The 21,923-nt window shown below is 37.4% G+C and overlaps 2 protein-coding genes across 2 annotated transcripts in view; one reads left to right on the forward strand and one right to left on the reverse strand.

Annotated features, from left to right (window-relative positions):
• The window catches only part of LOC129000695 (uncharacterized), a 30,622-nt gene extending 24,303 nt beyond the window's left edge, over positions 1-6,319 (forward strand). The window contains exons 27-31 of the mRNA XM_054427656.1: positions 908-1,065; positions 1,686-1,848; positions 2,693-2,871; positions 5,349-5,494; positions 5,880-6,319. Coding sequence (XP_054283631.1) covers positions 908-1,065; positions 1,686-1,848; positions 2,693-2,871; positions 5,349-5,494; positions 5,880-6,141 — 908 coding nt within the window. The 3' untranslated portion in view covers positions 6,142-6,319. The remainder of the gene's footprint in view (positions 1-907; positions 1,066-1,685; positions 1,849-2,692; positions 2,872-5,348; positions 5,495-5,879) is intronic.
• A 4,817-nt stretch (positions 6,320-11,136) lies between these two features.
• LOC129001497 (nucleosomal histone kinase 1-like) lies at positions 11,137-20,852 on the reverse strand. The gene is made up of 8 exons (XM_054428807.1): positions 20,701-20,852; positions 18,930-19,099; positions 18,387-18,448; positions 18,120-18,189; positions 14,518-14,714; positions 13,501-13,702; positions 12,952-13,125; positions 11,137-11,735 (listed from the first exon to the last, which is right to left on the reverse strand). The coding sequence occupies exons 2-8, from the start codon at positions 19,087-19,089 to the stop codon at positions 11,302-11,304; spliced, it is 1,299 nt and encodes a 432-aa protein (XP_054284782.1). The 5' UTR covers positions 19,090-19,099; positions 20,701-20,852; the 3' UTR covers positions 11,137-11,301.
• Positions 20,853-21,923: the final 1,071 nt, after the last annotated feature.

The following is a 21,923-nucleotide window of genomic DNA, read 5'->3' on the forward strand; positions in this document are numbered from 1 at the left end:
TTAAACTGTGTGATGGAATCTAAACTAACTACCTTATCGTAATGTAAACATCTGTCATGAGTTTAAAAAGATTAACTCAGGGAAAAGTAAAGAAAAAAACTATGAATAAAAACAAATCTAACTGCTGATGCATCGTAAAATTTTTAAATATGATTAAATACAGCCCTTTGATTGAAGATCGTGCCCTCATCGAAAAACTGATATTCTTCGGGGAAGATTCATATCAAGACCTTTCATTCAAGTATGCGGTTGATAGGTGTGCGGCTTACAGTTTTCTCAAAAGTTCAAGTCCTTATTAGCTCCTATATATAAACAAGAAGAAGATATGTTTATTAACAAAATGAAAATGATTCCTTATCATCATTCAACAAATTTTGTTTTCATAGCCCAATGAGCCAATTGATAGTGATTCATACGCCCTCTTTACCTGCACAGTAGAATAATACCTCTAGTTTGAAATTCTTGGGACATGACATGAACCTTGTCTGAAAAATCATTTGCTTTTTTAAGGTTTGAAACTGGAACCAGCCAGTTCAAATATAATTTTGGATGGTTGAAATTTTTTGTTATCGTCAGTACTAGTGTATCCAACGTAGTGTGTAAAAAATGTGACAACCTAAAAACTCTTGAATCGCCCTGTAAAATTTGCTGAGGTATAATAAATTGTTAAATTTTCCAAAAATGTTTACAGTAAGTTGAGTAATCTAAAGTGTGACCTCAATTCCTGTTCAATTTCCAAGTCTATTATTTATTACCAAACTAGTTATTACAAATTTTGGATGGTTAAAATTTTGTGCTGGTCCCTCAACATTATTCGAGTTATCCAAGATCCACTGCTCTACTTTGTTTTAAATGGTAACCAAACAGTTTTTTATTTGCTATATTATGTTGATGTTCCATTACCTAGGCCACCGATGGACAGAAGTTTCTCTGAGGAACATGACAGCCCCACTGAGATGGAGGCAAATCACAGCTGAAGGAGTGTTTGAGGAGAAGGGATCTCTGTGGTTGCTGTCTACAGGCAATGAACTCTTCCATTTGAGGCCCAACTCTGAAAACCTTAATGTTAGTAAGCTTCGCCTACTATCAGATATTGGCAATTGGCATACATTATTTTTATACGTTGTTAGGCCTACGTTGGATTCAATACCGATTCCAGAATCTCAAACATGCACAAACACATTACCCTTGCAATCATGATGAGACCATGCATTTTTGATTGCATAATCTTTGCACAATCTGCAACTGCATATTCCCAAAACTATGTCCTGAAATATTGCAATAAAATAAAAAAAATCCATAAAACAAGGTTGGTAAATAAACTACACCACCCAAGTAAAGCTTGGATTACATTTTAAAGGTACTTTGTTTAGAAGGATGGATTAATAATAATGATGGGAAACACACTATATTAAAGGCTTAGAAGCATATTTTTGGTTTTCGTTTGTTTTACTTGTCAAGCTGTTGGTCCTAATTCCATTTCATTTTCAATCACTTGGCTCTGTCAGCTTGATTATTTGTCAAGCTGATGACCCTTTTGTCTCCTTATTAATCTGTTGACCTTCATTTTGTTTCCTTGTCAAGTTTTTCTTTATTTTGTCTCATTATTTCCACTCCTTATCAATTTGTGGGCCCTTATTCCATCTCCTTCTCAAGCTGACTCTCCAGTTTCGCCTTGATTGCAGGTGGTGAATGTTCCATGTAGCCCAGATGAAGTGATGGCAGTGACCGCAGCTCCTCACGCTCTCTGGCTGCTGACAGACGGAGGTCAGATCTACGTCAGGCAGGGGATGGGAGACCAGAATCCACAGGGAGACCAGTGGCGTGCTCTCAACATCGAACAGATTAGTAAGAAGGAAACCCTATTATTCTTTATGTTTCGTATTCCTATGAAGGCTTTTTCAATAAAATGGACTGTATATGAAAGGATAATGAATTTAATTAGGTTTACAAAAAAATATTGTTGACTTTTGGTTTTAATTTAGTTAAAATTAAGTTACTATTACCACACATGAAGTTCTGATTTGAAGGTCTAGTAGAGGATGTATGAGTATGGCCATACCTTTCTTCTGGTGAAAGATAGCTTCTTCAAAATAACAGTTTTCAGAGTTCAAAGTTTCACACATACACTAGAAATTAATAGGTTAGACATGCACAATAGAAAGAGTTAATTGAATAAAACAAAATAAGAGGAGAAAAGGATAAAATTGCTTCACAAAACGATAAGTATGAATAAGGTAAAAGCACTGTTTTAAAAAAGAGAATGTGTACATAATTTTTATTGTTGTAATGTTAAACACATGCAAGGCCCCACTAGAAAATCAGAACATGCTGCAGGATCCATGACGTCACATTAGTGGACTGGATAGATTCATTGCCATATCCCATTTGTTTTATGCATGGTAAACAAGCTGGCGGTTCGCCACTCTGTCATATTGATCAGCAGGCATGCCTTTAATGAATACTTAACAACATATACTTAAAACTAGTGATGTGTCAATACCAAAAATTATTGATTCTCAATACCGATACCCGATACTTCAAAATTATACCAGCATTGTTGAAACTTGTTCTTGATTTTCAATCGGATTGAGTGTTTGTTTTGATAGATAGGATTTATTATGTGTATCAAATCCGTTTTTGTACATTGCTAGAAATTAGGAATATTCATAATGGTTTGTGAAACTTTCAGGTGACAAACAAGTAACTCTGAGGCATGTCAGCATCGGATGTGATGTCATCTGGGCTTGTGATACCAAGGGGGACATCTACATGGCTGTGGGGTCTCCCTACCTGATAGCTACAGATACATTCTCCCCAGCCTGGGTGTTAGTAGAAGGCAGACCTCTCTCCAACACAGTGTTTGTCAAGGTAAGTTTTGTTGCTATCTGGGTTTGTGATACCAAGGGTGACATCTACATGGCTGTGGGGTCTCCCTACCTGATAGCTACAGATACATTCTCCCCAGCCTGGGTGTTAGTAGAGGGCAGACCTCTCTCCAACACAGTGTTTGTCAAGGTAAGTTCTGATGTCATGTGGGCTTGTGATACCAAGGGTGACATCTACATGGCTGTGGGGTCTCCCTACCTGATAGCTACAGATACATTCTCCCCAGCCTGGGTGTTAGTAGAAGGCAGACCTCTCTCCAACACAGTGTTTGTCAAGGTAAGTTCTGATGTCATGTGGGCTTGTGATACCAAGGGTGACATCTACATGGCTGTGGGGTCTCCCTACCTGATAGCTACAGATACATTCTCCCCAGCCTGGGTGTTAGTGAAGAGCAGACCTCTCTCCAACACAGTGTTTGTCAAGGTAAGTTCTGATGTCATGTGGGCTTGTGATACCAAGGGTGACATCTACATGGCTGTGGGGTCTCCCTACCTGATAGCTACAGATACATTCTCCCCAGCCTGGGTGTTAGTAGAAGGCAGACCTCTCTCCAACACAGTGTTTGTCAAGGTAAGTTCTGATGTCATGTGGGCTTGTGATACCAAGGGTGACATCTACATGGCTGTGGGGTCTCCCTACCTGATAGCTACAGATACATTCTCCCCAGCCTGGGTGTTAGTAGAAGGCAGACCTCTCTCCAACACAGTGTTTGTCAAGGTAAGTTCTGATGTCATGTGGGCTTGTGATACCAAGGGTGACATCTACATGGCTGTGGGGTCTCCCTACCTGATAGCTACAGATACATTCTCCCCAGCCTGGGTATTAGTAGAGGGCAGACCTCTCTCCAACACAGTGTTTGTCAAGGTAAGTTCTGTTGCTTTCTGGGTTTGTGATACCAAGGGTGACATCTACATGGCTGTAGGGTCTCCCTACCTGATAGCTACAGATACATTCTCCCCAGCCTGGGTGTTAGTAGAGGGCAGACCTCTCTCCAACACAGTGTTTGTCAAGGTAAGTTCTGATGTTATCTGGGCTTGTGATACCAAGGGTAACATCTACATGGCTGTAGGGTCTCCCTACCTGATAGCTACAGATACATTCTCCCCAGCCTGGGTATTAGTGGAGGGCAGACCTCTCTCCAACACAGTGTTTGTCAAGGTAAGTTCTGATGTCATCTGGGCTTGTGATACCAAGGGTGACATCTACATGGCTGTGGGGTCTCCCTACCTGATAGCTACAGATACATTCTCCCCAGCCTGGGTATTAGTGGAGGGCAGACCTCTCTCCAACACAGTGTTTGTCAAGGTAAGTTCTGATGTCATCTGGGCTTGTGATACCAAGGGTGACATCTACATGGCTGTGGGGTCTCCCTACCTGATAGCTACAGATACATTCTCCCCAGCCTGGGTATTAGTGGAGGGCAGACCTCTCTCCAACACAGTGTTTGTCAAGGTAAGTTCTGATGTCATCTGGGTTTGTGATACCAAGGGTGACATCTACATGGCTGTGGGGTCTCCCTACCTGATAGCTACAGATACATTCTCCCCAGCCTGGGTATTAGTAGAGGGCAGACCTCTCTCCAACACAGTGTTTGTCAAGGTAAGTTCTGATGTCATGTGGGCTTGTGACACCAAGGGTGACATCTACATGGCTGTGGGGTCTCCCTACCTGATAGCCACAGATACATTCTCCCCAGCCTGGGTATTAGTAGAGGGCAGACCTCTCTCCAACACAGTGTTTGTCAAGGTAAGTTCTGTTGCTATCTGGGTTTGTGACACCAAGGGTGACATCTACATGGCTGTGGGGTCTCCCTACCTGATAGCCACAGATACATTCTCCCCAGCCTGGGTGTTAGTAGAGGGCAGACCTCTCTCCAACACAGTGTTTGTCAAGGTAAGTTCTGTTGCTATCTGGGTTTGTGACACCAAGGGTGACATCTACATGGCTGTGGGGTCTCCCTACCTGATAGCCATAGATACATTCTCCCCAGCCTGGGTGTTAGTAGAGGGCAGACCTCTCACCAACACAGTGTTTGTCAAGGTAAGTTCTGTTGCTATCTGGGTTTGTGACACCAAGGGTGACATCTACATGGCTGTGGGGTCTCCCTACCTGATAGCTACAGATACATTCTCCCCAGCCTGGGTATTAGTGGCGGGCAGACCTCTCTCCAACACAGTGTTTGTCAAGGTTGTTCTGATGTCATCTGGGCTTGTGACACCAAGGGTGACATCTACAGCCTGGGTGTTAGTGGAGGACAGACCTCTCTGCAAAACAGTGTTTGTCAAGGTAAGTTCTGATGTCGTCTGGGTTTGTGACATCTACATGGTAAAATCATAAGATTCCATGAACATTAGTCTCAGTCAAACATTTTGCTCATGAAGACACTTAATACAATAGGCAGCCTTAAAGTTAAGGTTGGTTTCGATAAAATCAATGTTTTAATTGTTTATTTATTTCAGGTCTTTGTCGGTTCAGAAACACATATTGTCTGGGCAGTTGACAATAAAAGCAACATCTATGTTCGATCGGGAATATTCCATGACTTCCAACTGGGGACTGACTGGGTGTTGGTGTCCGGAGTTAAAGCTTCTCATCTTTCCATTAGGTATTGCTATTTGTGTAGAGTGCAGTACAATCCTCACTAATGTTAACTTCACTCTTGTATTACCCTGATTTCTGATGGATTATCAATTACACCAATTTCAAACAGGGAATATCTCATCATTATTCAAGGATAACTTCATCCTCTTTATCTCCACCAAGTTAAAGATTTTTGGATCCAATTATAATTCAATCCATATAAGTTACACACTATAAAAATTTATGCATTATTAAGATACAACAAATAATGTTGAGAAAAGTAAGAAACTTTTGATTGAAACCCCCTTGATTGTTGGGCTTGTAATAAATAAGCGGGTCTTAGTAACAAAGCTACACAAGCCTTCTTACTCCATTCTACACTCATATTTGGTTCCTATCTCGTGTTCCAGTGGTTCGTCAGTCTGGGCTCTATCTACCAGCGGAGGTGTGTTCTGTCGGGCTGGTATCTCTGAGAACAACTACATTGGCAATTACTGGTACCAGGTGCCGGGGGCCCTGGGTCTATTGACAGCCTCAGTCAGTGAAGGGTTGTGGGGTGTCCTAGACAAAGGTGGCAGTCTGGCCGTCTACCAGCCGCATATGGTCTCCCTGACTGAAGAGGCCAGGTCGGCAGCAAGCACAGACAAAGACGACGACTGGGAGGTGATATAGGGGCTGCCTCTCTACACTAGTGATTGTTTGATAGCAACGAAAGTGAAACGATTGCCTGATTCATAGAATAATTCTATGACCACAGACAAATACACTTGGTGCGATAGAGAGTTGACTCTCTACCCAAACTAGTGAGCTCAGTAAAATGTTGTCGTAACTGTTTAATATGGTAATTAATGGTTAGGACTATGAATCAATTTTTTTGAATTTGATTTCAGTTTATTGTTAACTTTTGTTAAATTTATGTTAGCTTGGCATATTTTTACTAAGTTTAAACATTTTTTCCCATAAAAAAATCAAATAGGGAGTAATTCAAAATTTGATACCGAATATGTAATGTTACCTTAGTTTAAAATACTGTAATACTTATCTGATAAATACTTACAGTCGGGACCACGTAAGTTTGCAGTTGAGGGAGGAGCCTATTTGCCATATGGTTTTGAATGAACCAATGAGAACCGTGCGGTGTTACCAAATCTAATAATACCAGCTGATTTGAAAATATTACTTAGTATGTTTTAATTAGTGCTGTCAACAGGCGATGTGGCAACGTCACACTAGCCTTGTCTTGTGATTGGCTGCCACCAACTGCAAACTTACGTGGTCCCGACTTTACTTATTGGGATGAGATGTTTCATAACATCATGAACTAAGTAACTGAATTAATGATGGTATATATAAAGTCTGTCCAGAAAGTAGATAACGTTTAGAAATTCCTTAAGAATAAACAAAGTATAAGGCAGTTTTAATGCATACTAGCAGCATGGGTCCCTTCGTGACTTCAAAGTCGTGATATTTTTAATAATTTACAATGTTCTACTGCTCTGAGTTAAGTTGAAAATTATCTGTTTTTTACGTGATGATCATTAACTTATAATACTGTCTTGTAATTTTTTCAAGCAAACCCTGAACATTGCTTTGTAACTTGTTTCTCCAATAAATTATGAGATCATTCATAAAAAAGTGAGCACCTCTAAAATATAAAGCATCACAAAAACTACATACTTCATTCATTAGTCCAAGTTCAAAAAGAGGGGAATTTACTGAAATGTCCATTTCTATTGATAAGGGTGAAAACGTATTGCGGGCCCTATTATTATCATTGAGAGCGTGATCTCTTCCAGGCATCTTAGAAAAAATACAAAGACTAATGAAACATACTATGAAATGAAAACACAAAATTTAACGCAATTTTCTTCTTTACATTTTAAACAAATAACAATAGTTTACTTGAATTCACTAAAACATCAATTAATCTTCTATATATATAAAATCCAATGTATGTTTGTTTGTTTGTCCTTTATGGACTCCGAAACCGCTCGACAGATTGTAATGAAACTTTCAAAATTCCTAAAATTAGGGCATTATTAAGCACTATTCAAGGATGGTTTGTGTGAAGTTTGGTGCAGATCCGTCAAAAGGGCTCCGCCCCAGTGGTTCTGCAGTTTCCCATGTTAACCTTATGAGTACTCATATTTAAATAGAATTATTAAAGAATCTTAACAGCTGGTTCAACAAAACAATTTGATTCTGTGATGTCCAATAGCATTAAAAAGTTAATAGGTTTACCAACAGGGTGCAGCACTATTATTTTTTCAAATTTATGACAACAACTAATTTGCAACCAAAAGGTGAGTGAGCGTAGCGAACGAATTTCAACCTGGAGGCGAGTTAGCGTAGCAAACGAGCTAACCTGAAGGCAAGTGAGCGCAGCGAACGAGCTCCAACCTAAATGTGAGTGAGCGTAGCGAACAAACTTCAACCAGAACGTTATTGAGCCATGCGAACGAGTTCATCTTGAAATGAACGAGCACTTGACATAAAACCACATTAGGACAGGACGACATCTGTCGGGCCAGCTAGTATACTATGAAAATACAAAATCTAATTATTTACCCATCGGGTGCAAAACATCACCCGCTTATCAAGCTTATCAGTGACAATCAGGAGTTAAACATTTGTGGAAATGTAGGTGAGGGTCCTGTAATTATTGTCAACTGTCGGGTTTCTTAATCAATCTCAATTTACAAAGTTAAATTATTTCTATAAATTCGTCCGGTCGTTTTTAAATCTAATCCATAGACACACTCCACCTGATTTACCATCCAGACACCGACAGGACTGCCCTAGCCCCTGAAGAGAACTGACAAAAACTTAATTTACTTTCTGGATAGTCCTCCTAGATGATGTCAGTAATCATTGACTTTTGGATACCTAAGTAGACCTCCCATCTACATGGATCAGCTGTAGCCAATTTTTTATTCATAAGTCATAACAATAAAGTTTAATAAGCCACTCACAGAATGTGCCACAATCTAAAATTCAATTTTCCCCCTTAGTCTATGTTACTGAGGTGGTTGATCTGACAGAAAAGATATTATACATAACAATAAGTCGTCCTATTATTTTGACTTGGTTAAAAAGTTGGTGTATTCTATAGAAATCCACTGCACACCATCAGTTGAACACAATTGAACTACTTTAATTTTCATTCCATGAGGATCAACAGCCAAAGCTGTAAATGTAATTTATCTTGGTAATTAAAAATTAATATTACGAGATTAGTGTATTGTACAAGAGTAAACTAAATACAGGTAGCATGCTGCATCCGATTAGATTTGTAAGGGAATGTAGTGCATAGGTTGATGTGATGCCAAACAGATTTTTTATGTGGGTCCCATATATCAGTGCCAAAAACATAATTACATCCGGGCTCCAACCCACCCAAATCCATTGTAATGAACTCCATTGGCTGGCTGGGTAGCTGAGTGGTTATAGTGCTTGCTTAACAATCGAAAGGTTGCCGGTTTGATCATGGAATACCCCGCCAAAGCAAACTTGCAGACTAAGCGAATTTTCATCTTCCTGATTTTATTTTTGCTTAAATCTATTGAAATAACATTAGGTTTAATGAGTAGGTATGCTGCTACACGGAGGACCATGTATGCTGCTACACGGAGGACCATGAAATGTGTTTTTTAGTAAAATATCCGTAGCTTAGTATAAAATTAATAAATTTCCTTAATTTGGTCAAAATATAAATATATGCATAAACAAGCAAACTACAACAGTTTACTCGTTCCTAATATACCTGCTTATAAAGGCATTTACCCAATTAAGTTATTTATTTGTTATATTTATCAACACTTGTGTTTTAATGTTTTTCATAAGGAAACGGTCCAAACCCTGGTATTGTTGTTATCTACTTACGGCAACCTTTTGTTAATTGATAGCCCACAGACAACTTAGCCACCTTCAGATTGGAATATAACTATAATTATAACCACTTGGTTACACAGATGACCTTAACTGTAATAACCCACACACACTTATTACGAGTTCACTTATTTCGCCAACAGACATGCACATCATTAGTTTGCCAGTGTATTATGATTGTAGGCTGAATTATATGATTATGTTATGCCATGATAGAACTGAGACATCTCTATCCCATATTATAGTAAATAGGATTAGTTTCTTTCATAACCACATTCTCTGTTAGTGTTAATCTCATAAATGGTTATTGCTTGTATTTTTCTACCCAATTTCAATGTTTCTAGACTAATACTAAGCAAAAAAAAACCAACTAAACCAATTAGTTTTTATATTTACCTCCTTATATCATATTTGTTAACTATTGTTTTTTGGGTTATCATATTACTTGTCAATTATTGTTGTATGTTTAGTTAAAACTAATTGTACAAATCATTTGTTTTTATTTTTGGATCAGCAAACTGGACTGTGATATTAGATGGATAATGGGTAAGAAGATGTACTGAAATTACTAAGTAATAAGTCCTATTCTTACTACCTAATTTTTGGCCTGGCGAGCTTTTTCTTGTGCATTTTCATCGTTGTAAGGAAGTATTGTGTGTCACATACTTCGCACATTAAATATGATATTACTTTTAGAATTATGTTTAGTGATATATATTTTGACGTGATGTAATTTTAGAACTTCATTTGAATCAGTTATATGTTGGTTTTATGTCAGTGTATTAGATTAAGTAACTTGGTGAATAATTTAGAGCCTTGCTTGTGATTAAAGCAATATTTTGACATTTTTTCAACTTTGGAAATTATTGTATTAATTTAAGTGTACAGACATTCCACACAATGCACTTTTGATCCATGTATTGAGTTAAAACAAAATTATATCTCTTAATAAAGTTGTTAATTTTGATTGGAAAGGTTATAGCTGCTTAAACAAATCATGGGCAAGATGAAGAATTGTACTAGATTAAGTTATACTGCGCCATTCCCTAGGCCATCATCTAATATTTATTAAAATATTTTGGTACAGATATATTTGTATTTTCATTCTTCGAGCTGAATGTTCTCAAAAGCTTTATTTTGACCTATAGATTTAGTTCTAGTAGTGCTACTTGTTATTGTTGATTTTTCAATTATTTTACAATAAAATCTTTATAAATTTGCATCTCTACTTCCACTGAAAGTCCTGAATTCAAAGCAATAAATAATACGGTAATATTGAAATTATTTTTATTGTAATAGAAAACAGGAGTCAACTGGAATGTGTTGAATTCATACAATGAAAATGACAAATTATGAACACAGTTCAAAATGGCAAAGGACTTATCTGAAACAAGTACACCAAGTAAATGCGAAACAATCAACGTTTCTTTACCAATATGGTAAATTATAAGATACAGTATGAATAAAAAGTTTTAAGGCACTGGATCACTAGTCTACCTTGCCTAAGAAAATAATCAACACAATGTTTGAAAAACACCAACTGTTCACAAATTTACAAATCGAATACAACAGTTAAATTAAAAATTAAACCAAACACAATTTAAAGTCAGATAAAATACAATCACACTATCATACCAGGTGTGAATGCACCTGTGACTAAGTTCAATGTTGAAATAAATAAATTAATATTAACATTAACAATGGTAAAAAACAGTAAAACAGTGTGAACTAACAATAAATCACTCAATGTAAGTACAAATTTTCAATAAAAACATTTTTTAATTTTTACGCAATTTGGCAAACATATTAACATACAAGTTCAATAAAAGGGTAAAAAATATTAATATATTATTTATAAATAGTAACTGAGAACATAGAAAGAAGAAAGATACATAAAATGCGTTCATACCGGAAACAAAATCCACATTGATACAATGTAGAAATTTATTCATTCCTCCTCTTTCGCGTAGGCTTGGGATTAATACTGACATACTCCCCTGCTTTAACAACATTACTAGCCTTGGCTGTGGCAGAATCCTTCCAACTCGCCTTTGGTGCGGTTTTAGCCTTGACTGCTCTCGAGCGTTTCTTCGGTTCTTCTGGCGTACCTTCCACCAATTCTTCGTCTTCTTCCTCGTCTTGTGATGCAGAATTGCCGTTGACTTCTACATTCTCTTTCCGTCCTCTCCTTGTCACTTTTGTGGGCTTTGCCGCTGCTTTCTTTGGAGTTTTCTTTTCCGCTGTACTGAAGACAAACTTGCCACTGACTGAAGCTCCCAGTTTTTTCAACTCGTCTTTGAACAGCTTTCGACAGTGATTGTAATCAGGGATCTGTTCCGGCTTCAGTTTGCTTACGTAGTCCAAGAAGTTGACAATGACTGAAATTTAATAACAATATTATTAATTCAGTGACGAATGTATATTCACAACCCAATATCTTCCTGTAACACCTTCTGGTTGTTTTAGATTGTCGGGTCTTTAGATTGTTTTTGGGGGTGGTTGAATGATTCTATGTCCATTTAACTTAATTATTCCCTTTTCACTATTTTTAGTATCACATAATTTATTATTGGTTTGTTTTTTGTTGTTAGTCAGTTCTATGATTTTAGGTTTAGTACTTTTGTACATTGTTTAAATAAATATATTTCCTTAGTATGAAAAAGGTTTTTACAGAGTAAACAGAATGATTGGGGGAAATTGTGATTGGGCATTTTTAAAAGTGTACGTTCTTTCAGAAAACTATTGCTTAGGTCATACAATTGATGAAAATTTGGAGATAAAAATGGATCTGAAAAGGTAAAATATTGTTGAAGCAAAGCGACCTTGCAATGTCAACCAATTACGTCCTTTCATAGGTTACACTACAATAATAAATGACAAATGTATACCTAACCAGGTAAAGAAACTATATTCCATTGAACTTTCACAGAAGGGCAAGACATTTGAATGGATAACTGAAAGCGAAAGAAGTTTTCAATATGTTAAAATTGATATTGTAAAACATTAATTGACTACAATCCCTCATTGTCTTTATGTAATGTAGTCGATGGATGCATCACTAACTGCCCTGGGAGCTGTAATTTTTTCACACCGGTTAAAAAAAGCCGGGTTTTCCTAGGCGCGGAATCGGCGAGCGGAGAGAGGAACACGGAGAGCGGACTCCACTTGTCTTAGGCAATTTAATGTTACTGTTTTCCTAGAAGCGGAGCGGAATGCCATGTTAATTTCAATCCCGCTCTCCGCGTTCCTCTCTCCGCTTCCTCGCCTAGGAAAACCCAGCTTTCAAATTGACAAAGAAGCCACTGCCACTTATTGGGGTGTAAAGAAGTTTTTTTCATACTGCTACGTAGGGATGGACGAGACTGGATTTTAAGTTTGAGACAAGATTCTATTTTCTCACGATAATTCGAGACGAGATCGAGACAAGGTTAAAGATCTCATTATTACTATCGGGAATTATTCCGTTGCGCAATGCTTAATAAGTTAAGTTACAATTAAGTACCATTAAAGCAGTAGATTCGCTGCAGACTGTGTTAACAAATACTTTAGGCTTACATCTAGTAGGGGACTCAACGTTATTGATCATAACCTCACCTAGAGGTGTCGAAGGTAGAGTTTTCTTCACTGACGAAGCTCCAGAACTCAATATGGACTTTTTTTTCTCTTCAACAACTTTAGGGTCTGTGATGTTTTCCCAAGGTAAAGCGGAGGTTGTCCAGTGAAGCAAATTGTATCCAAGCACCTCTAAGTCTCCTCTGCGGGTCCTCACTAGAATCACAGAAATCAATTTAAAGATGAAAGAAACTTAATTTGAACTGATGTACCTAGTATGTTTAATTTATATCAAAATATAAGGTTTTCAAGTGATAGGCAAATCTACAAGAGTACACAGAATTTGCAAATGAGAAAACTATAATATCAACAGTAATCTTTGGAACTTATTTAAATTAGCCTATAATGAAAATTCCAGGTGGAGAGCCATATAGTTATCCAACAGCACTAAGACAATCGGTGAAAAATTATCAATCTACCAGAAAAAAGTCAAGAAAGGGCATTGTCATAAATGGCATCACCATTAGCGTAGCCTGTATCTTAAATGGTAATTGTACCTTTACCTCGTTTGACTATTAACTGAGTATTCACCTCCAGTGTGAGCATCTCTACTAGTGTACTCTATGGTGCCGTCGTGGGCTCGCTTGGGGTCAGGTTTGAAGTCCGTAGAGAGACGAGACGCCAGACCAAAGTCTACCAGATACACCTGGTCCTGGGTGTCGAGTAGTAGGTTGGCTCCCTTCACATCACAGTGGGCGTAGCCCTTGTCATGCATGTACTCCAACACGTCTATCTGCACAAGCGATAGTGGTGTCAGCACTGAGCTAATAATCATTAATGGTTGTATAATAAGAATCAACTAGATATCCCGTTGTTAAAATGGTATAAGATTACCTGTTTCCGTCAGTAATCCTAAATTTGTTGTATTGAGCAACCGGTTTCAAGGTTATAACCTCATCATCAGGCTCTTGTTGTCATATCACTCTTGCGAGATCATCGAGTTTTACAAACACACAAAAACACTAACATTTAAATTAATAAAACACGAGACATATTGACAGACGAAGACAATCAACATAAATGCACACGATGCGGCATGGGCTTAAAATGTTAATGACACGGGCTCATCCCGTACCGCGTCGTGTGTGGAACTAGTTTCCGAATTTATGTTAATCGTCTTCGTCTGTCAATATGTCTCGTGTTTTGTTATGAGAGTATGGAATGTGCCATGTGAGTTATGTAGGTAACATGACTTTTGTCACCCACGGTAACTGAATCATCAGATTCTCCTTAGAAGCTACACAAGGCATCACTCACCCCTCATGTTTAGCATTCATATTAGGATTAAAATTTATTCCCCCCATTGAAAGGCAAAATCTAGGAGGCCCTTCTAAAGAAGCCCCCCTGTAACAACAAAGTATCAATTTAACTGTATTTTGAACCCATTTAGGTAGTCCACCTTAATGTAATCTTAAATCAGTCACTTTTCTGTGACTTCTGTTTTTCATTCTTAGTAAAATTACTGGCCAGTATATACTCTTGTTTTATTAGATAGTGACCACATAACTATTCCCCTTTATAATTGACAGAAACCTTCAAAACACTCACAACTTGTAATCCTATCTGTAAAACTGTTGAGCAAGGGAAGAGCTTCTTGTTTTCCAGGAATATAGACCATAAGTCTTGTCCATATCTGTCCATGACGATGTACCGGAAGCGTTCCTTGTTGTACTCAAACGTCCCAGAGTCCACATAGCACGGCATGCCTAGTCTCTTAAGACCTTTGGATTTCATCCAGCCTTCGACTGCAATCACAAATACCAATGGCAAATTTTAGTTCACCTAACTTAAGCCTTACACAGATTAAAGCATGTATTGGAAGTGAATTTTACAAAGTTATTGAATTAAAATCTTTACTACAGTAGAGTCTTTTTTTGACCAAAACATTGAGAAAAACGGAAAAGCAAAACGGTTGAATATAATAGAAAATTGGTTAAAAATAATCCTCACAAATAACATAAAAAATAAGAGACAAACACCAGTAGTGCAACTGTGAGATAACACGTCTAGCCCACCTAGCCACAGGTTTCTATATGAATCAAACTCAATCTAACTCAAACTCAAACTCTCAATTTTGATAACACGAAAAAGTAAAATAATTGAAGACACAAACACGGCAAAAAACACATTTTACATTTAACCTTCAGCTGATTCAGTCAGATGCGATCCCAGCGGATGTTGAGTCTAGACTGTAGGTGGTCAGTGGTCAGTGGTCAGTGCAGTCCCCAGTTGGTAAGTGTCTTTTGTCATTTAAATTTACAGAACAGTCTTCAGCAGCAGAAGAAGATACAACATTTTCACTGTTGGTTATCTATTTCTAGTCTGTTATTGTTAAATCACTATTACTCGTTTCCGTATTGCATATATCACCACTGTCAGTATTGTTGCCAATTATTATTGTTAACTAGTTATAGATTATTTATCGCCAAGCATGTTATATATTATATTTGTTATTGTTACCTATAGTTATAGTCTGTTATTCGCAGAGCATGTTACTTAATTATTATGATTACCTAGTTAATTCAACTTTCACTCTTCAATTGTTATCACAACTGCATGTCATTTTTATTGAACATGTTTTTCATCTTTTCATTTTAATCTTTGCATGTATCACTGATGTTATCTGTACGACATTTATCAGCATGTAATAAGCATCTTGTTGCATGTATTACAATGTAAAACACTTGTAAAAATGGTGTTTGCCGTAAAATAAATAAATAAAATAAATAAACATTATGTTCTTGCACAGCCTCAGGATAGCACCAATCTAGTGCCGAAGCTAGTTGCTTAATGCATTTTGAAGGATTACCAAAAAAGGTGATAACATAATTTTATAAATTGATTGGTTTGATCGACCTTTTCTATGAATATGTAGACTTCCGTTCCAATCCTTATCATAAATTTTATGAGGACCAGTAATTTTAATTTTTGAAAGATTGCTGCCAATAGCCTATAGCTAAGTAGTAGCCCTATTGGTACCTTAACACATTCGCTGCTGAAAACCTTTAAACAGCGGGGCGGAGCCCCGACGCGCTAACTGAATCAGCGATTGCTATTGGTATTGAAATATCTCAGTAAGACGAATCACAAAAGAGCAGTGGTGATTGTTCTGCGTTACTCCGAAAGTGGACGTAGTTCACTGAAACACCCAAAGGTAGCAGCACTGCCTGGATCAATAACCAGAGTCTTTGTAATACGGCTCGAACTGAGAAAATCCCCGAAAACGGGACAAAAGCATTGCCAGACGGGATTATCTCTCAACATATTAAAAACTAAATTCATGCCGCTCTCATTACGTAAGTCTACCGAATACAAACTTGAAAACCTAACAATTCATGTCTGTGGAAGTCATTTCAACAACTTGTGTTTTTGCAGCGAAATTGAAAGAGTTGACTCATATAAATACCTTGGTATTGTTTTTGATTCAAGGATGAAGTGGTCGGAACATGTTGAATATCTAAAAAATAAACTACGTAAATACATTTATGCATTCAGACAACTTAGTGATGTTCTCGAAGAGCGAGAAATTAAAATAGCTTACTACGCATACGTTCAATCATTGTTATCATTTGGAATTATTGCTTTTGGTGGTGCTTACAAAACTATCTTGCAGCCTCTTTTTGTAATGCAGAAAACAATTTTAAAAGTTGCTTTTAAAAAACACTTTAGATATTCAACTGACGACCTATTTGCAGAATTAGGGGTTTTGACAGTTAGGCAGCTGTTTTTGAAATTTATTTTAGTACACATGTACAACAATTTTGATAATATTTTTGAAAAAACTACTCATTCTCACAATACGCGCTTCGCTCAAAACGTTGGTATATTTGTTCCACAGACTGTAAAATCATTTTCACACACAAACTGCTTTCATTTAACCCAAATTATCTATCGTAAGTTGTGTGATAAATACCAGAATGTCGACATTTTAAATTCACCATCTCTCTCTTTGTTTAAGAGACATGTAGTAGCGTGGCTTGTGGGACTGAGTTCAGAGGACACCGAGGCTGTTATCGCGTCGGGCTGACCTGACCGTTGACCCTACACTACAACACACAATCACTGACTCACCACCTTCAATGACTTAAATACACAACCCGCCACTCCTCTCCGCCCAACCTATCACTTGATTTTTGAGAAGCACTTAAATTCTCCTTAGTTTCAAAAAATATCGTAGTCCAGTTCTAAGCAAGACAAAATTTATATCCAGACGTGATAACAATTTTTTCCAAAAATAATTTTCCCACTCACTAAACAAATTACCCGCAACTCATGTCTACGCACAGGCCCTGCCTATGTAGACAATTTCCATATAGGCTAAGTTGATAAGGTATTTTTTTTTCTTTGTGCCATTTAGTTTTAATATTATTTTGTAAGTTATTTTTAAGTCAAGGATTGTTTAATTTATTATGTTAAAATACCATGAACTGTATTTTTCAATTGGGAAATAAACATTATTTCATTTCATTTCATTTCATTTTCGATTTTACGGGAAATCTTTGTACCAACCTACACCGGAATAAAGCTCGCATTATAAGCTACAGGCTGGTAAAGATTATAACGTTCCCCCGACAATGGCTGAACCACACTGATCCGGCAAACAATGCAATGCGCGCTCCCCCACCGGTGGACCCCCCGCTCCTCAGCTGAGACGCGCGGGGTCCACCGGAGGACCCGCCGCATCGAATGTGTTAAGGGGGAGGGGTATAGCGACCCCTCTGGAGCTGCTCTTGGCCAGAAGGCTGACAAATAGTTTTAAAATGGTTTAAAGAAATCATTGGTGGTACAGTAAATGCTCGCTAATCCAGCATCCTATGGTTTAGCACTTTCAAATAATCCGGCGTCCGCCTGAAATTTGTTGTGTGTTGTAAGTGCCATTTAGCGCATTAGGTAGATCCACAAACATCAGGAGCAAGTAGAGACGTCAGGTGTAAAGAGATGGCAGTTTTAGATTGGATAAACGTAGACAACAATGAACCTGTAGTCCAAGCAATAAACTGATAGTAGAAAGTGTTATAAAGAATCAAGAAGATCGTTGACTAAAAGGCATCTTCTAATCCGATGAATAAATGTCGCTGATGCTTAGAAATTAACAGTTTGTACCTGAAATGAATTCTTTACTAATGGTAGGCTAGTGAGATAAAACTTACTGTCTTCTTTTTTGGCAGCTTTCATGTAGAAGTGCATTTCCACAAAAAGAGGTCCGTTTTCTTGAGGTTCCTTGAAAACCAAGTTTAGATTATTAATGATCCAGTACCTATTAAATTAGTAGGCCTAAATGCTGAAAATTCTAAAAATTAGTCTGCTAGACTAGATCTAGCAACAAGGCTATCTTAAGTAAGGTCAAGGTAATTTTAAAACTTGTATGAAAATTGAAAACAAATATAACAGGTAGGTAATTAAAATTTTACACTTACTATTTTCATGACGTATGTTTGGTTGACTTTGGATATTGAGGTTGATCCTTCTTCCACAGCAGCTATAAAGACACGGAGAAGCTCTGAGTGAAATAATCATAGCTTATCACATAAGGTCATATTTTATAGATTTTAGTTACATGCTGTAGGCCCTAAGTGATTTTTATTCTAGCTGCAGTTGACAAAAACTTTTGCCCCACACACCGCATTTAAAATACTTTAGATAAAGAGCAAGGGCATAAATTTTAGTAAGAAAATTTAACATTAGGCCTACCAACTAGTTATTTTAACTAGGCTATTATTTCTTAAAACCGTAGATTATGCTGAAAAACCACAGTAACTTAAATTAAATTATCAAAACTAAAAAAAAAACAATAAAAAGAAACTGTGGTTTACCTTCTCCTTAACCTTTTACTGTTAGTAGGCCTATAGGATAAAGATTCAAAAGTTTTATTCACCATTCAATACAAGTGATAAGGGTTTTGCAGATTAAGATATTAGATATATTAAACTGTATACCGGTACAGTAGTACGCTTACTTACAGCAACAGTATATTTCTCCAAAACCGCCCTTTCCTATTGAAGTACCCAGTTTCCAGGATTTGTTTTTCTCCCTGCTATTCTTAACAGAGAAACCTGTAGGTATTGGAGGAGGCATTTTGTAGCCGTTGGCCTTTCTGGGCTTCTTTGCTTTAGAGGCCATTATTTGTGACCTGTGAAAACAACACATTTAACATTTAAATACCCTACTTATATTTACATTTTTAAAATATTTACACTTTTATCAATAGGCTACATCATCAATAAAGCATATAGGCTTAACCTTGAACTGAAAAATTAATCTAGGCCTAACAAGATTCCAGCAGAAATAGGTGGGTAGCAAATATCAATTTTAATAGGTGACAATATACACAGCCATAAGGAGGGTTTTACAGTACCTATTCTTAGTACATTAACTGACAATCCAAAGTTGTTTTCCCTGAATTATTATTGAGTAGTAAATTGGGGCTAAGAGTTTTACTAGAAGACCTTGACTTAGATGATGACATGCTTACTTGCCCAGAGAAATGTTCAGCAAAAGATTTTTCATCAGACATTCAGGCCAAATTGGGTTCTCTACAAGAGGCTGAGCTTGTTGGTCTAGACTAAGGAAATGAGATTATAACGCTAGAGCAGCTGGTGCCTAGGACTTGAATGGGAAAGTAGGCCTATTAGAAGGGGTTGTATCGGTTCCGGTATCTCAGTGAGCATCTTAGTAACAGCGGAAAGATGAGCAAAGGAGGAGCAGCATTAAGAAAGGTAATGCGGCTTTTATTCAACTATACACGCCTACCCTATTTGGAATGTGTATCTCTCAGACTCCCACAATGAAACAAAACAAATCAATAAGTTTAGCCTAGAAAAATATTTCTGAATCAGCTAAGTTAACTTAGTGGCCGAGCCAAAGTGGTTTCTTCACTCATAAGTTATCACCTTAAATAAGTCTTGGTATTTTTTCTATTATAGGCCTAATCAATGTAACATAACACCCAGATCCTAGCCTATATAATAAATATTTGAACCTTTTCCATTTCCCAGGACCGAATTACCAAATAGACATGGTAGGCACATGCATAGGGACCCAACAGGCAACCACCAAATTAAATTAGGCCTACTGTAGGGACGAAAGAACATCATTACCGGTACACTACACAATTTACAACTTAGGTAAAGTGACCTAGGCTACAATTAACTTATACTAACTCAAGTACTGTCTTACAGTTCGGCCAAAACTTCTGTGCGCATGGACGAGTCGCTAAGTTACTAGCTGAACTAAAACATACGGGTACCGGCTATTGGCGGTGCTGGGGGTAGGGGTGAGTGAGTAGCGAGCCACAAATGTTTTCACAAAAGTACCCCCGCCAACCCCCTCGCCTAGACCCAAACAGATCTGACCTCGCGTGCACAGAAACTTTGGCCGAACTGTACCATAAGGCCAAATTAAAGATAAGATAGGCATAGGCTATCCTAGGCCTAAGGTCAGATATATAAATAAATATAGGCCTAGACCCTAAGTTTACTTCAAGGCAACGTAGGCCTAGGCTAGTAGTTTATTCTCTGTAATATAAGAGAATAAACTTACTATTAAAACGGACTTAAATCTAGATTTTGTAGGACCATCTTTAAATTACAGTTGATTTGGCGCGTCTTTTACTTTATTTACTCAGGAAATTACTGGGCTACAACACTAGGCGGCCTAAAATTTATTCAGTTAGGCCTAGGTAGGCTAAGGTTAGAATTTCAAATGGAATTAAGTTAGGCCTACTTAACTTACCTTTTTAATTAGTTTAAAACTAGGCTAGTTGCTTGGGTCTATATAAAATTTCAGATGATTTGGTACCACCAAACACTTTTTCCTACAATTGCCTGAAATAAATTAATATTTTCTTTTAACACAAATAACAATCTGTAAAGATAAAGCACTAAAAATTATATTATTTACTTCACTCACTTGAGTTTTGTTTTGAGTTTGAGTGCCGGGCCGGGCTGACTGACTACCGATTTCGATTTCCGAACCAGAAAAAATACCAAATTGAATTTATTTCTCTTTTTCAGTTCACCTTTGGTTGGTTCTTGTTCTTTTTCTACTCACCCGGGGGCCAACCATTACGAAAAATCATCCAATCCTTGTATTTCCCGCCAAGAGTAGGAAGACTGGAAGTTTTTTCTACTTTTCTTGTTTGCTTCTTGCATGGAAGCATTGAGTATATGGAAGCAAGCTTAAATCCAGTGCCAGTGTGATTGAAAAGTCTCAGAATGTTTTGTCAGAATGTTTATGTTTTACCATTATAGACAAAGCAATTATTATTAGCCTGGGATACAGGTTCCTTGAGGCTCCTGTTATGATCTTCAATCCCTCCTGAAGCTGCCTTCACTGGAATCCCGACGCTTCACGCTTCACCCACGACGTACCGTTCCTCCAGCGTCTGGTCACCTCTGAACTTGATTCAATGATTCAATGATTCAATGATTCAATGATTCAATGATTTATTCGGCCATTAAGCAAAGCAATAGGCTAAGTCAATACAATACAATACAAAGTAATTAAATAATAAATAGTCTCTTGATTCACAAATAATGAATGCATGTTAGATAAATATAATAATAAGGAAACAAATAAAACCATGCAAAACAAAACTGTAGCAAAACCATGCAAAAAAAAACAGGCAAGAAAATAGCCATGCAAGGCAGTCAGTGCATGAGCATTACCTATAACAAAACTGGTAGTCCTACTTTATAAAATTCAGACAGGTCATAAAAAGGGTTTTCTGTCAACCAGTCCTTCATTACTGCCTTGAACCTTGAAATAGGCAAGTCCCTTATGGCTACTGGTAGGTGGTTGAAAAATCTGTAACCTGAAACAGGGAAGCATTTAATTGTTCTGCTCAGCCTGTGTCTATGTGCAAAAACATTTAAAGAATTTCTTGTGGCATAGTTGTGTACTTGGTTGTTTCTCAAAAGGTGCACTTCATTTGCCTTAATTTCTAAAAGACATTG

The sequence above is a fragment of the Macrosteles quadrilineatus genome, unplaced genomic scaffold, assembly GCF_028750875.1.
Source record: "Macrosteles quadrilineatus isolate MER2022 unplaced genomic scaffold, UCM_ALF_1.0 Scaffold_8__2_contigs__length_117827958, whole genome shotgun sequence".
Lineage (NCBI taxonomy): Eukaryota > Metazoa > Arthropoda > Insecta > Hemiptera > Cicadellidae > Macrosteles > Macrosteles quadrilineatus.